This window comes from Scheffersomyces xylosifermentans (assembly GCF_036884685.1).
Source record: "Scheffersomyces xylosifermentans strain CBS 12540 chromosome Unknown RJT20scaffold_8, whole genome shotgun sequence".
Taxonomy (NCBI): domain Eukaryota; kingdom Fungi; phylum Ascomycota; class Pichiomycetes; order Serinales; family Debaryomycetaceae; genus Scheffersomyces; species Scheffersomyces xylosifermentans.
This window is the reverse complement of record NW_027042946.1, coordinates 141,074-155,506: the sequence shown is the minus strand read 5'-3', so window position 1 is coordinate 155,506 and position 14,433 is coordinate 141,074. Positions and strand designations below refer to the sequence as shown.

Genomic DNA, 14,433 nt, shown 5'->3' with positions numbered 1-14,433 from the left:
CTTAGGGAAAGATAGATAGATAGATAAGTTAATAAGATACGTAAACAGATAATCAAATAGACAAGTTTAATGGATAAGTTAATAAAGAAATTCGGGTTCCCAAGTTCTTTAGTATGATATTATAACAGATTGAAGACGGAAACTTACTGTATTTATCTATCTATCTATCTATATATATATTTATTTATTTATGTCATTTCTTAAAAGATGCGCCGATTGCCTAATTAACCTATCTCCTTTGCTTGACTTCGTTTATACTAGTATATATCCTCTATCCTCTGCCTTCTTCTCTCTATAGAACTCCATACTTAACAATTGTGCTCACTAAATTACACTACACCACTACGAACACTGAATTATAACATGTTCTAACTTGTACATGATGGTTATCATTATTATTCTCATTATTATTCTCATCTCATGATTCACGATAGCATTTCCGGCTGGCTCCAATTCATATTCCTTTAATGAATTATTCTGTACAGTAAAAGTGAATGGTCTTGAATGGTGTAACATCCCAAACTCTACGTTACACCACCGCTTTAAGGACGACTCCACCACTACACTCTACACACTAAGTTCAATACCCTTACAATTATACCGAGAATTCACTGAGATCCCACTCTCCCTCACCACGAACCTACCTTCTCTCACAATATCTCACTAAACATTCACGCGCATCTGAGCCGAATCCTCGCTATTCCATTTTTTTGCCGCCGTCTCCCGAATTCCTAACACGCCAGCATTCTTTACATTCTTCACACCTGTTAAGAGAAATAACATAAACTCATTGAATTGGGATATAACACAGTGAAAACATCGTATTCCTATTAAATCGTGTTGTAGAACGATACTGACGAGCTGAGTACACGTTCTTTGCCAGAAAACCACGCCAAAAACCCGATCTTGCACCACTCTCTTTGCACTCTCTTTGCATTGTTACTTTGTCATAAGAATCACTCCAGTTCGTTAATTGGTGTTTACTCCATTTCGACTTACGACAATAGGTTCTGGAACCAGAATTGACACCGAAATTCCCATTAATCACTATTTCATTGACTATCCACCATGGCTAACTCTTTCGCAAAAGGTATCAGGAATATTCCTCCGGTAACTCGTTTCTTCACAGTCTCAACGGTTCTTGTTTGCTTTGGTCAAGCAATGGGCTTGTTGGACACCGCAGACTTGATGGCCCCATTGAGACTTTTCTGGGATTATTCAGAGAATACCTATAGGATCATAAGGAGCTCAGCTCCCTTTATCAAAAAGTTCCAAGCATTCAATTGGTTATTGTTTCAATCCTACAGATTCTTCACATCGTTCCTCATACCAGAAGGATTGTTAGTCTATAAACCACTCAGTGCCATTTTTGATATCTATTTCTTCTACACCTTTGCTAACCACGTAGAAAACTACGACGGAAAGTTCCACCGCAACTTCCCCGATTGCTTATGGTTCACGTTGGTAGCTGGAACTATCATTGTTCTCACTACTATCACCTACAGTGCATTGTTCGACTTTGATCATTTTCCAATCCAGCACGAGATGATGCTATCGTGTATTACCTATATTTGGTCACGCTCGCTGAAGAACTCACAAATCAACTTCTTGGGGTTGATTCCTATCAAGGCATATTACTTACCTTTTTTTAACTTGTTCCTCAAGTTGCTTATAGGTGGAAGGAGGTCCTTCTTGGATACGGCAATTGGAATCTTTGGAGGCTACATCTACTTGTGTATTCAGTCAGATACTTTACCTATTTACAACCTCTTCCCAGGGTCCTATGGAAGTCTCTACAACCCTCAAGCCAACAACAACGGAAGAAGAGTAGGTAACGACGGTTTCCACGACAACGCGGCAGATTATATCGAGGACTCCATATTCGATAAGGGATACTTGAAAGCCCCATTATGGCTCTATAAGCTTTTGAATTACCCATCGAATAACTCCAAGCGTTCAACAGCGTTTTACCCTCGTTATGCCGCTCCTGTGGGAAATCTTTCACACGCCGCTAGAAAGGCTCTCAAGAAGGACGATCCTCCAACTAGTGAAACGACTACATTTTCATGGTTTGGAGGCGATGGAAAGACTACTTTCAAAGGTAAAGGCCACAGACTCGGCGATTAGAGATACAAATGAGGCCCCTATACAAATGTAGATAGGAAATGGGTGCAATAACACAACAATAAAATGTTCCCTCTTAGACAGATTCTTTGCAATCCAGTAGAAAGGGTGAATTGCCCGTATACAAATATACATACAGAGAAATACCTTCGAGTTGTAGGTACCACGAGTTAGGCAATATTATAACTAAGGAGTGTACTAGCCTGTGTATTTGCAAAAGCAACAGATACAGATAAGATGGATAGTGTTTTTCTTGGAATTCTGTACTCGTTTTACGTCATCTTCAAAGAAGGCTGTGATTTTAATTACCCATATTATCCTTAATATACTTTATTGGTCACATCATCGAGTATTTCAAATGACTGGTACAACAGAAACCTTTTAAAGAGATCCTTTGAGCTCCAATATGTCTCTCACCTATGGTAGTGATCGAATACCCATACAGAGTCCGAACCTTGCCCGTATTTCTCTCGTTGCTCCGTCATATCACCCATTATTGCACCTAAACGCATGCGTTTTGCAGCTAAATGTCCAAAGACTATACTATGATACAATTTTCTCTCACGGTTCGGGAGCAAACCGTCAAACAGTCAATACAAATAATCGTACAAACACCCAAGATACCTTTACCTACATTCAAAGCAGTTCTGTGACGTTTCCAACGATCTGTTGCTATTTATATGGGATTTTTTGGTATTGCACCCACCCCTCCCTAATAAATGGAAGCCGTTGGGAAAACCGGGTAGCATCAGTATGAAATGAGATGAAATAGGCGTAGCTTTTCCCTCTTTAACTATTCTGCTCTCAAGGCGTCAACCCCCACACATTCCCCAAAACGAATCTGTTCCATAAAACTGGCTTCTTCTCCTTCTTCTCGTCCGTTCCATCCACTCATACCCACACTCACACTACACGTACCGAGAGTGGTTGCAAAGGCACATTAACTCTCGCTAGCGAATTGTATGTCGTCAGTAAAAATACCACCTTTTTTCTCTTCTTGTCGTGGTAAATTTGTTTTCCTAAAGCAAAAAATAGAGAAAATAGAGACTGTTTTCTTTGCAGCAACGAGCACTTTAGTGAGAAAGACTAGCATTTTAGTGAGGAAGAATTAAAGAAATCACACCATCAGGGCCCAGTTTCTTTGCTTACAACTTGACAATGCCATGACAATGCCATGACAATACCATTTTTTCTATTTTGTCAGAGGTCTTTTTGGCCTAGAAATTCCCCCATCTCTTTGTGCCTAGAAATAAAAAAAGAGTAGTTTCTCTTTGAATAGAGGTCATGAGTTTGCGTTGGTAGGTAGTAGTTTGTTGCTTATTACACACAAACTGTGATATGACACTGCCTCACTGAGCAGAAGAGGTCTCCCAGTGGTAGAGGGACTTCATGAGTTTCTCCTGGTGAGACCGAGACCGCCAGGGGCACAGTTCTCACTAATTTGCTTTTCCTCGCTAAATTGCAAAATTAATTGAATTTACTGAGTTAACTTCACTTTCTGAGTAGCAGTCACTGATGTACTCACAGCGACTAATGAACCCTGATAAACTCACAGGAACTCACAGGAACTCACAGGAACTCACAGGAACTCACTGTGAACTCACTGATGAACTCATTGTGAAGTCCCTGTAATCAAACTACACAAAAATCACTACGGAGAAAGCTCTTGTAAATACCGGTAAAAATAACAAATATAACAAATATAACAAAGACAACAAATTCACAGATAATTGGGTCGCCGGGGCTCTTTGTATTGCTTACTTCATTTCTTGCTTAATCTCTCACTAATCATTCCCTATGACCTTGTCTTACTTCTTGTTGTCTTACTTCTTGTTGTCTCACTTCCTATTGTCTTACTTCTTGTTGTAGTATCTCTACCTCACTAATGTCTCAGTATTTTTATAGTCTCCGTTTCAATTCCTCACTATTTACTCCCCGTCCGTCCTTCTCCTCACTAATTTCTCAGTAATTCCCAGAATTCATCCACAATTCATCACTAATTCTCACTAACTTCCCACAACTCATCTACCCTTTCTCCCCATCTCTCCCCATCTCTCACTATTCCGGCCCATCTCTCACTAATTCTCACTATCTCTCCACACAATCTCATCTTCACCAATAAGAATCACATTAACTACCCTTCTTTCTTCTCAACTATCCCCAATAAACACCAGTTCTGACCCTAAAATCTCATACCATACACCCCCAGAACCCCACTAGAACCTACTACTACCCATCAATACCCCTAACTCCCGCCAATTGCTCATCCCCATCGCTACTCATGCCATGTCTAACACTACCGGTAATAACGAACATATTCCAACCATAGACATAAAGCTTTCGCCCCGACTCAAGCCAGATGCAACGCAAGATAGCGAATTCTCCCGGAACCTGTCCGTGACCAACATGCTGGCACCGGCAAGTGTCCGCAAGGGCTCTACCACGAAACTCCGCAAGAAGTCAAGACCTTATCTCAGAAGACAAGACTCCACAACGGGGCACAAGTTGGTGTTTTCCGTGGATGACGATATCAACGACGCGATAAACGAAGACGAAAGCGAAGAAAAGAGTCCTCAGACTGCCGTCAAGAGCGACAGAGACTATTTGGAAGGTTATAACGACGCATTGAAGGCTTTATACCAAAGGAAAACAAAGCATTCAATAACCGGCCATGCTGTTTCGAGCGGAAGTACCAGTTATTTTCCGGAATTTCCCAAGAATGGCAACGGAGAAGCCAATTCTAACATATTGGCACAAGATGACTTTGAACAGAAGAAGAAAATACTCCGTTCTCCAGAACTAATCGCTGAATTGGAATCACATATAGCCAAAGATCTCTTGGATGCCAGAGACACAATAAGACTTCTTGACGAGGAAAGAAGAAAGAGCTCAGAGAATATCCTTGAAACCATAGAAAATGATCTGCAAGGCGTAGAAGACAATATAGATAACGAGGAAGATGGAGATAATAACTCAGTGAAGTCATCATCATCACTGGAGACTCTAGAATCGCTAAACTTGAGAGAAAGACAAGACGCTATTAACTCAACCCATCCCTTCGGTATCAAGATCTGGAAACCTTCATTATACAAGAAGAAGAGATCCGTGGCTGCTCGTGCCGAAGAAGATATCCATGATTATGTTGCGAGAAAGCCAACAATGAGAATCTATTGGGGAGTCACATTAACCAACATCATCTGGTTCCTCACATTAGGTCTCTTTTTAGACTTTGTATGCATATTGGGAGCTACCCTAGTATTTATAATGTCAGGATTTGGTATTCACCGTCCGCTGAGACAATATGTCAAGCTTCTATTCAAATTGGGTCATTATTGGCTTTATCCCTTTGGAAAGTTTGTTCTTTTGAACAAGGATGAAAACTATTTGGATGAAGATGAATTAGATGGAAGATCTATATCGGAGTTCCATAAATGGAGACTTCAAGAAGAGGGCCGTCTTTTCTTTGCACCTCCCAGAAGATATACCGTCGGCAATGAAACGAGACCTTTGCTAAAAGATCACAAAGGTCGCCCACTCCGTGATGCCTACTCGTCCTTAGATGAAAGTGGATCAAATACGAACACCGAATCTGCAACCGTAGACGATGATGCAGAGAACCCCGACATTAAGGTCCGTTTCTTCGGTAGAGGTAGCTGGTCCTCTGGAAGATTGATGTTCTACATGTTTTTCTGGGGAATTTTGCAGCCAATATTATACCTTGTTGGACTTTTATGTTGGTTAATCGTGTTTACTATTCCTATGGCTAACATAACAGGCACTTTATGTGATCATTTGAGACGCCACCCCCTTGCCCTTGATTTTGAAGAGGAGAAAGAGTACTACAAGCAGGAGGGCCCACGTAAGAAAAAGAAGAAGAATCAAATGATTATTCTTTGTACTTACAGATGTTGTGGATTCCACTACTACAAGTACACCATTGATGGTACTAACATTTTTTTCATTAATTTGCTCACTGTGGTTATTTTCGTGATTGGAGACTACTACATCTTGAAGGAGCGCCTTGGATGGGTGACTTGGTTCACCGAGTCGTCATTCTTATTCTGCGCTTGTCTCTTCTCCATCATTCCATTGGCATACTTTATTGGTCAAGCCGTTGCTTCTATTTCAGCGCAGTCATCTATGGGAGTTGGTGCAGTCATCAATGCTTTCTTCTCCACAATTGTCGAAATTTTTTTGTATTGCGTAGCATTGCAACAAGCCAAGGGTAAGTTGGTAGAGGGCTCTATGATTGGTTCGATTCTTGGTGGTGTTCTTTTACTTCCTGGCTTATCTATGTGTGGAGGAGCTCTCAAACGTAAGACCCAGAGGTACAATCCAAGATCCGCTGGTGTATCTTCAACCATGCTTCTTTTTGCCATGGTTATTATGTTTGCACCTTCATTATTCTACCAAATCTATGGAGCTTACGAAATCAAATGCAGGAAGTGTGATATTGATGCTTTGAATCCGTATGAAGATGACTGCACGAAGTGTCGTTTTGTTCAACCAAGTTTAACGTTAGATTCCTTGTATTACAACGTTATCCGCCCATTCTCATTGATAGTAGCTGTGGCATTGTTCTTGGCATATGTCTGCGGTTTATATTTCACATTGAGAACACATGCTTCCTTGATTTGGGCCACTAATTCTCACGAAGTTGCCGGAGTTCAGCACAAGAAGGACGACAATTATTTCAGGTCACCAAGTGTTACGAGTATGAATACACCACAACAACTTCCTAAAGTTGGAAGCATCAACACCACTTTAACTAATTTACCGCCATCGGCATCTGTGGCAATGGCATCTGGATCTGAATCAAGGGGACGATCCAAAGCTCAGGGTCTGAAGCAGTCTGGGCTTCAATCACCAGCTCTTGAAGTTGCTAAGCATAGACACCAAAAGACTACCGATCCTGTAACACCAAATAAACTTTTGACACTGGTCAACAAGGAACTTGAGGAAGATGAGGTTGAAGGAGGAGGTCACGATGCTCCTAACTGGTCGCGTAACAAATCCACTGTCATCTTGTTGGGTGCAACCTTGTTATATGCTATTATCGCAGAAATTTTGGTGGATAATGTTGATTCTGTGTTATCCAGTTATCCTATAGATCCTAAATTCTTGGGTTTGACAGTTTTTGCGTTAGTGCCAAACACCACTGAATTCCTTAACGCTATCTCATTTGCTGTTGGTGGTAATGTAGCGTTATCTATGGAAATTGGTAGTGCCTATGCTTTACAGGTTGTTTTAATCCAAATCCCTTCGTTGGTTCTTTACTCGATGTATCAAGGCTTCCTGAATGTGGATCAAATGTTTTCTTTTGTTTTCCCTAGATGGGATATCATTGCAACATTGATTTCAATTTATTTGTTTACCTACATCTATGCAGAGGGTAAATCAAACTATTTCAAGGGTGTCATATTGATTTTAATCTATGTTGTTGTGCTCATTGGTTTCTGGTTCAACGACAAAATTGAAACATTGGACGATGGCTATAATGGTGGCCCAGAAATGTTTCGTCTCTTATTTGGCAACTAATTCCAACCATTAATACTAATCGTCATTTAATACATTTTTTATATCATTTATTTCTGAACTATTTATTGTTTTATCTAAGGTGCATTTAGGACACTATATATGCCCTTGCCTCGTATGGACCCAAGTTGGCTTCATCGAGACTTCCTTCTTTAACATTAGATAATAATAAGTTGAACTTTCCCTCTTTCAACGGAGTGAAATGGGCTGGTTTCGTAGAAAAGTTTATGACAATATAGGTTGTCTTGTCGCCAGATGTCTTCAAGAAAGTAAAAAGCTGGTCATTTTGAATGTCAAGGATCGTGAAATTACCGTAGATAAAAACATCCTTATGTTCTTTTCTTAACTTCAAGGCAGCCTTCCAGAATGTAAACAAAGAGTCTGGGTCGTTCACTTGAGACTCAACGTTAATCTCCTTGTAGGTGTCATTAACTCTCATCCACGGCTTTCCAGAAGTAAAACCAGCTTGTGATCCAGAAGTCCACTGAACCGGAGATCTGGCATTGTCTCTAGCCAATAAGTTTATGTTCCCTTTCAATTCAGCGAGTTTTTCTTCATAGTTGGGCTCTTTTCCGTACTTCTCCTTGAACAGCTTGACGTAATTTATGGTATTGATATCAAGATATTCATCAAGTGGCCATTCTTTTGGCAAATTGATCATTCCAATCTCTTGTCCTTGATATATGAACTCAGTACCTGTTAATGTGGCTTGCAAAAGAGCTAATGCTTTACCAGATTGTACCCTAAACTCAGGAGAGTCGTTACCGAATCTGGAAATAGATCTAGGTTGATCATGGTTCTCGATGAAGACCGTCGACCAAGCACTCGTACCTTCTATAAACGAACCTTGTGACTGAATGGCCTTTTTGAAGTCTACAAGATTATATCCTTTGTATCTGAATCTGTCTGCTGGATCCGCACCCACTTCGACAACATCGAATAAGAACATCATATTCATCTCCTTTTCTTCTTCACTGACATATTTCAAAGACTGGTCTCGAGTGGAGTGTCCAACTTCACCTACCGTCATTACATCATACTTGGAAATGATCTTCTCAACAAGCTCCTTGTGAAATTCGTGGATCCGTGGACCATGTTGATGGTACAACTTACATGGCTGAAACTCCACATCTGGGAACACAATGGGAGCATCTTCAAAGCTTTGGACCTTCGAATACATACCAGCAGTATCAATTCTGAAACCATCAATTCCTTTGTCTAACCAGAACGACACAGCAGACTTGTAGATTGCTTCCCTTGTTTCAGCATTTTCCCAGTTCAAGTCTGGTTGAGATTCGGCAAACAAATGTAAGTAATACTCGTCAGTCAACTCGTCGTACTTCCAAGTGGACCCCGAGAAATATGAGCCCCAGTTATTAGGAGGTTGCCTGTTTCCGTCTTTGTCGTACTTTGGAGGTTTCCAAATGTACCAATCTCTTTTTGGGTTTGATTTAGATGATCTCGACTCCTTAAACCATGCATGTTCAACAGATGTGTGGTTTATCACCAAGTCCAAGATCAATTTCATGCCTCTTCCGTGGGTCTCTTTGATCAATTGTTCCATATCCTCAAGAGTACCGTATTTCGAGTACACATTTTCATAGTCGGAGATATCATAGCCCATATCGTCTTGTGGCGAGTCATACATTGGACTAAGCCAGATCACGTCTATTCCCAAGGATTTCACATAGTCCAATGTGGAGATGATTCCGGGGATATCCCCGACACCATCGCCATTGGAGTCTTTGTATGAGGCAGGCCAGATTTGGTAGACATTAGCTTCTTTCCACCAGATAGGTTTCGACATAGTATTCTGATTTAAAGTTTGTGTATTTGCCAAGTCGCTTCTTGTCTAAAACATCGATATTCCTCGAGGAATCAGGGAAATTCACACATATTTGTACTTCTCTCCACCTCCCCACCTCATCGACATCATCGCTGGAAAATCTCGCTAAGCATATAGTGGGGTAGGTCGAGTTTTTGCGGCGTGGAAAAATACGCGGATTAATTTGTGGGGGATATTCCACTAATTATTGCGAGATGTAGTGGAGGGGTCCATAGAGTCAAAGGTATTTCAATATCTCGGAATTGGATGGAGTGTTCCGAGTTAGAATAATAGAGGGGCACGGCTGGTCAGTAAGGTAAATGCGGGCATGATGGAAGAATGAAGAGGACATGTTTATACGTGTTAGAAATCAATTGTAATTGGTAGCTATGTTGATTATAATTAGCGATACGGTGTGATTTTATGCAGGTTCGGAATGAAATTTAGTACTCCTTCTTTCTTAGTCCAATATATCTTATAGTATGAACCTCTATTCCACTGTTCGCCTAATAACGGCAAGCTTTAAGAACTCTTAAAATTTCTAGAAATTTCTAGTTAAGCATTAGATGATTATACTACAAAAGATTTAAATCGGCCATGAAGTCGAAGAGTTACTAACTATAATTCTTCCAGATTTTGTGGAGGTTTCGTCCTATAGTCGACCCTTTTTTTCATGTTATGATACTTAGTTGAGTTGTGAGTCACTTCCGTGAATTGCTAACCACGTAGGGCATGATACCCAAGAGTGATCATATTAAAGAACTATGACTTACGTCACCATCAAAGTACATATTCTCTCGCTTATTACTTCAGTTTTCCCTGTAGCTTCTAGTGAAATTCACCTTTCCTCTTTGGTCATACATTCATGGGGATATTTCATTATTCTTAGATACAATTCCATTTGTAGATATATTCCCATGGTCATGGTCTCACCCCTTGTGCACAATTAGTCACTATAAGTCATTTACTGGCAATATTGTAAACCGAGGTGTTCACCATGTTAATCCGTTTAATGTTGATTGGGCTCTGCATAGTATTGCGTCAATTTTGATAGCATAGTCTGCACTTAGCGCCGTATCTGGTCGGAAACCATGATATTAATAGAATCATGCATCTTATTTTCCATCTATTTTTCATAATCCCGTGGCAGCCCCTGTCTTGGGTTTGATTATTTATAAATGACAATAAATCGTAATAATTCCTTGAAGAAGTTAACCGAAGTACTTTAAGAAATATTAACTATCATGAGGGAGACTACGAAGTTGTCAGAAGAGATCTGGAAGAATGAAAAGGCCTTTGGTGTATATACATATACTACTGAAGTATCAGAAATAGATATCGATGAGGAGATAATTCAATTCCAGGACAAGTTTGCAATATTTAACAATATTCTCCCTTTAATGATGGTGGGTGTCTCTATTGCCCTGGTTACAACAGCTTATGTGAGCTTCATCTACTTAAAAATTGCAATAAATGATGTTCCTGGGAACGTCGTTTTTGACATAGGAGATTTATTTTTTTGGTATTTCTTAACTTTGGTGTTCATAGCATTTATGGTCTACAAAGGATTTATCCGTCAACGCCAAGATGCTCCTCTCGTCATGTCAAAGTCACAATTAAGCAAGACGGAGACTATTGTACACTTTGCATGCTTCATTGTGGGTATCTATTGCTTTCTTACTGTCGTGACCATTGCAGCCTTGTGTGTTTCAAATTTTACAACAGGTATACCAAGAGTAGAGGTTGTGCAAATGCATTTAGATTAATTAGACTGTCTTAATCTACTGCCAGGATAACGGCTTACTTTCGGCAAATTGCTGTGATTGCGTTCTATGATGGCATGTTTGTTCTAATCTATATATATGTCATAGAATGAATTTTATTACTCCTTCTTTACTTAATCTAATATAACTTATAATATGAATCTCTACTCCACGAGTCGCCTAGTAGCGGCAAGCTTTAAGAACTTTTATAACTGCTAGTTAAGCCTTTGATGATTATACTACAAAAAGATTTAAATCGGCCATGAGGTTTTCGACCATTCGATCAGCGAGGAGTTACTCACTATGATTCTTCTAGATTGTGTGGAGATTTGGTCCTATAGTCGACCCTAATTCATCATACGATGCTTAGTTGCGAGTCATTTACTGGCAATATTGTAAACCGAGGTGCACGCTATGTTAATCCGTGTAATGTTGGTTCGGCTCCGCATAGTATTCGCTTAAACTTTGATATCATAGCGTGTGCAGTATGCAGAGTCGGAATTTAACGGTCGGTATTTGTTTGACTACTTTTTGGGTAGTTAGACGTTTAGTTAAGGGGACTTATGTATTTAATACTACAGAAGTATATAAATTCTATCTCATATTAAAGGATTTTATTAGGGTTTATATTGCTCCTTTGTCCCCACACCAACGGAGTTAGGCTTACACAACTTCGTTATTAACCCCATCTTTTGGTGTTACCCACGCTTTAATAAACGTACTTTTGCTAAAGTCACATTCCGGCCATAACGGAGGTTGTTCAATCCCCGTATCATGGTCGGAAACCTAAATAATAGAATCATGCATCCTCTTTCCTCAAATTGCGTACTCCCGTGGCTACCGTCTTTTTTGTAATCACTTATAACTAGAAATAAATCGTGATAAAAATTCCTTGAAGTAGTTAACAGATGTACTTTACCGAAGTTAAAATTAAGCACTTAACTAGTATTAACTATCATGAAGGAGACTACAAAGTTGTCAGAGGAGATCTGGATGGATGAAAAGGCCATCGGAGTAGATAATCACTCTAATTATAGATCAGAAATAGAAGTCGATGAGGAGACCATTCAAGTCCGGGCCATGCCTGAAAGATTCAGGAAATTTGCCACTTTCTTATTATCATTTGCCATATATTCTCTGTTTATCAATGCAAATTTGATCTTATTCTACTTCAGGATTGCTATGTATGACGCTCCTGAAGCAACCTCAAAGAAAACCTTGGTACTACATTTGATTATTCCATTATTTATATTCTTCTTTCAGCCGGTGGTGAGCTTTGGATTGCAGTGGTATAAAGGCTCACCTCCTCAACAAGAGAGCCAAGTTTCCCCCATAGTCATTCCAAAGCATCTAAGCAAACACCAGATAATCCTACGCTGGGTGGGTTTATGTCTACTCGTGAATACTGTTTGCACTGTTTCCTCCATTTCCGTCTTGTTCTTTGTATATACTTTGCAGAGGCGGTATGCCAAGAGTTGAGATTCGGATTTTAGATGTGATGACGATGTATTCGGATTACTAGAACTGCCTTGATCTACTGACTAGATGGCATTTTTGCGTTTGGAATCTCAGGGATATTGGAGCTCTCTGGTAAAGCACTCAGAGTTCTACTGGCTACATCATATGATAATTATTGACATCATAAGTTTTTGTTTGTTCTATAAGTAAATTATACAATGTATTTATAATCAAACCTTTAACGACTATTATAACTCCTAGTTTGGTGGTCATACTTGGTAATGAATACTTCCAAATATTTTAATGGTGCGTCTCAAATTCGGTTTATTATTTCCGATTTCCGAACATATTTTCTTTCCTGCATGGTATGAACATCAAACCTCTTAATGTGGCCCCGTTGACCCCGTTTCAATTTATACGATTTTAATAATATCATATAATCTATTGATAGCAAGCTTTTTGTTGGGAAGTAATAATAAGTTTATTTGTAAAGGTAAGTGATAATAATGAAAACTGTAACACCCAGTGTAGAGCAGACCTGGATTGACGAAAAAGATGTGGGGTTGAACGAGGAGCAAGTTGCCCGTTCCCTTATACTCTCCCCTGAGGAGGAGAAACAGTACAAAGTCAAGCAAAGAATAATCGATATTGCTCAGATTAGTGCAAACGTCGTTAGTTTGAAAGTACTTGCGGTATGCGTTAGTTATTTCAGTGAAAGACTCAATATCGGGAGCTTTAATACGCCTCTAGAAGGTGCAAAAGCAGGGTTATTTGCTAGAGCCGAAGCCATAATTACGATGGATATTTATGTCATAATAGTTTTAGTTATAATCATTATTCTATTGTCTAAACTAGGCGTATTGAAGGAAGACAAGATGGATGAAATAACCAGATATGAGCAGGTAATGAACAGGAGGATGATGGATTGGGTCTCAATTGTTTTGTTTTTCATCATCTATGTTATATTAACAATTATCGGATTTTCAATTGATGAAGTAATTGCGAAATTTGAGATTCTAGGTCTCAAGGGAGCCTTGATATACCTTTGTTGATCTCGGGGTAAGTCAAGAACATAGAAGGAACATTGATATAATCAAAGAAATTGGCTCTATCGAAGGATATGTCGCCAAATGAACGCAAAGGAACTGCTATGGATTCATGGATGGGATCGGTGGATACTGATCGACTTGGATCTGACACAGTGGGGCATCAAAAGTGCACTCGAATCAGATAATTCTCCTGGATTACAACAGCCTAGGTGAATAATTACATATCAGACAATAGTCACAATAGTCTGAATACATCTGAATGTTGTGCGGCACATGCAATGACATCTTGTCTTAGGTAGCTACATGAATTAACATCTATTCACTTCAGCGATAATATATAGTAGACAGCTGTAATTAGAACCCTTCATATTGCCGTTGTGTCAACAAATTTGACAAACAGCAATCTACCTTAAGAAGCTCCGCCTGAATATCTTGGAATTAGTTTCACATAAAGCATAAGGATTACACCTCCACGATCAGAAACTGACCAGTATCCTTTGGAGTATATAACTATTGTTGCAAACAGGTGAAAAGACACTATAACAAACGTCCACATGTATCTAGGATTATGATATTAATAGTCTATTTTGGCATGGGAAGTGTGGCTATCATCCAGTATGCTATTATAAGTGCTTATTTCTACTTCCAAAAGCGAAGAAATGTAGTTGTATCAGCAGCT

General features: G+C 39.5%; 5 protein-coding genes across 5 annotated transcripts; 4 read left to right on the top strand and 1 right to left on the bottom strand. All coding sequences in view use genetic code 12, as the record gives it.

Moving 5' to 3' along the window:
• Positions 1-715: 715 nt before the first annotated feature.
• On the top strand, positions 716-2,329 carry RJT20DRAFT_62332 (uncharacterized protein). The gene has a single exon (XM_064920983.1). It carries the CDS (start codon positions 1,069-1,071, stop codon positions 2,125-2,127), a length of 1,059 nt encoding a protein of 352 aa, XP_064771753.1. The 5' UTR covers positions 716-1,068; the 3' UTR covers positions 2,128-2,329.
• A 2,081-nt stretch (positions 2,330-4,410) lies between these two features.
• RJT20DRAFT_100328 (uncharacterized protein) lies at positions 4,411-7,662 on the top strand (the record flags this gene model as incomplete). Its single annotated transcript, XM_064915623.1, has 3 exons — positions 4,411-4,800; positions 4,900-6,915; positions 7,084-7,662. 3 exons carry the CDS (start codon positions 4,411-4,413, stop codon positions 7,660-7,662), a joined length of 2,985 nt encoding a protein of 994 aa, XP_064771752.1.
• Positions 7,663-7,704: 42 nt separating this feature from the next.
• MAL2 (oligo-1,6-glucosidase IMA1) lies at positions 7,705-9,857 on the bottom strand. Its single transcript, XM_064920982.1, has one exon. The coding sequence runs from the start codon at positions 9,464-9,466 to the stop codon at positions 7,748-7,750; it is 1,719 nt and encodes a 572-aa protein (XP_064771751.1). The 5' UTR covers positions 9,467-9,857; the 3' UTR covers positions 7,705-7,747.
• An 871-nt stretch (positions 9,858-10,728) lies between these two features.
• On the top strand, positions 10,729-11,250 carry RJT20DRAFT_137148 (uncharacterized protein; the record flags this gene model as incomplete). Its single annotated transcript, XM_064918547.1, has 1 exon — positions 10,729-11,250. One exon carries the CDS (start codon positions 10,729-10,731, stop codon positions 11,248-11,250), a length of 522 nt encoding a protein of 173 aa, XP_064771750.1.
• A 954-nt stretch (positions 11,251-12,204) lies between these two features.
• RJT20DRAFT_3662 (uncharacterized protein) lies at positions 12,205-13,757 on the top strand (the record flags this gene model as incomplete). The annotated part of the gene is made up of 2 exons (XM_064919854.1): positions 12,205-12,468; positions 13,239-13,757. 2 exons carry the CDS (start codon positions 12,205-12,207, stop codon positions 13,755-13,757), a joined length of 783 nt encoding a protein of 260 aa, XP_064771749.1.
• Between the last annotated feature and the right edge of the window lie 676 nt (positions 13,758-14,433).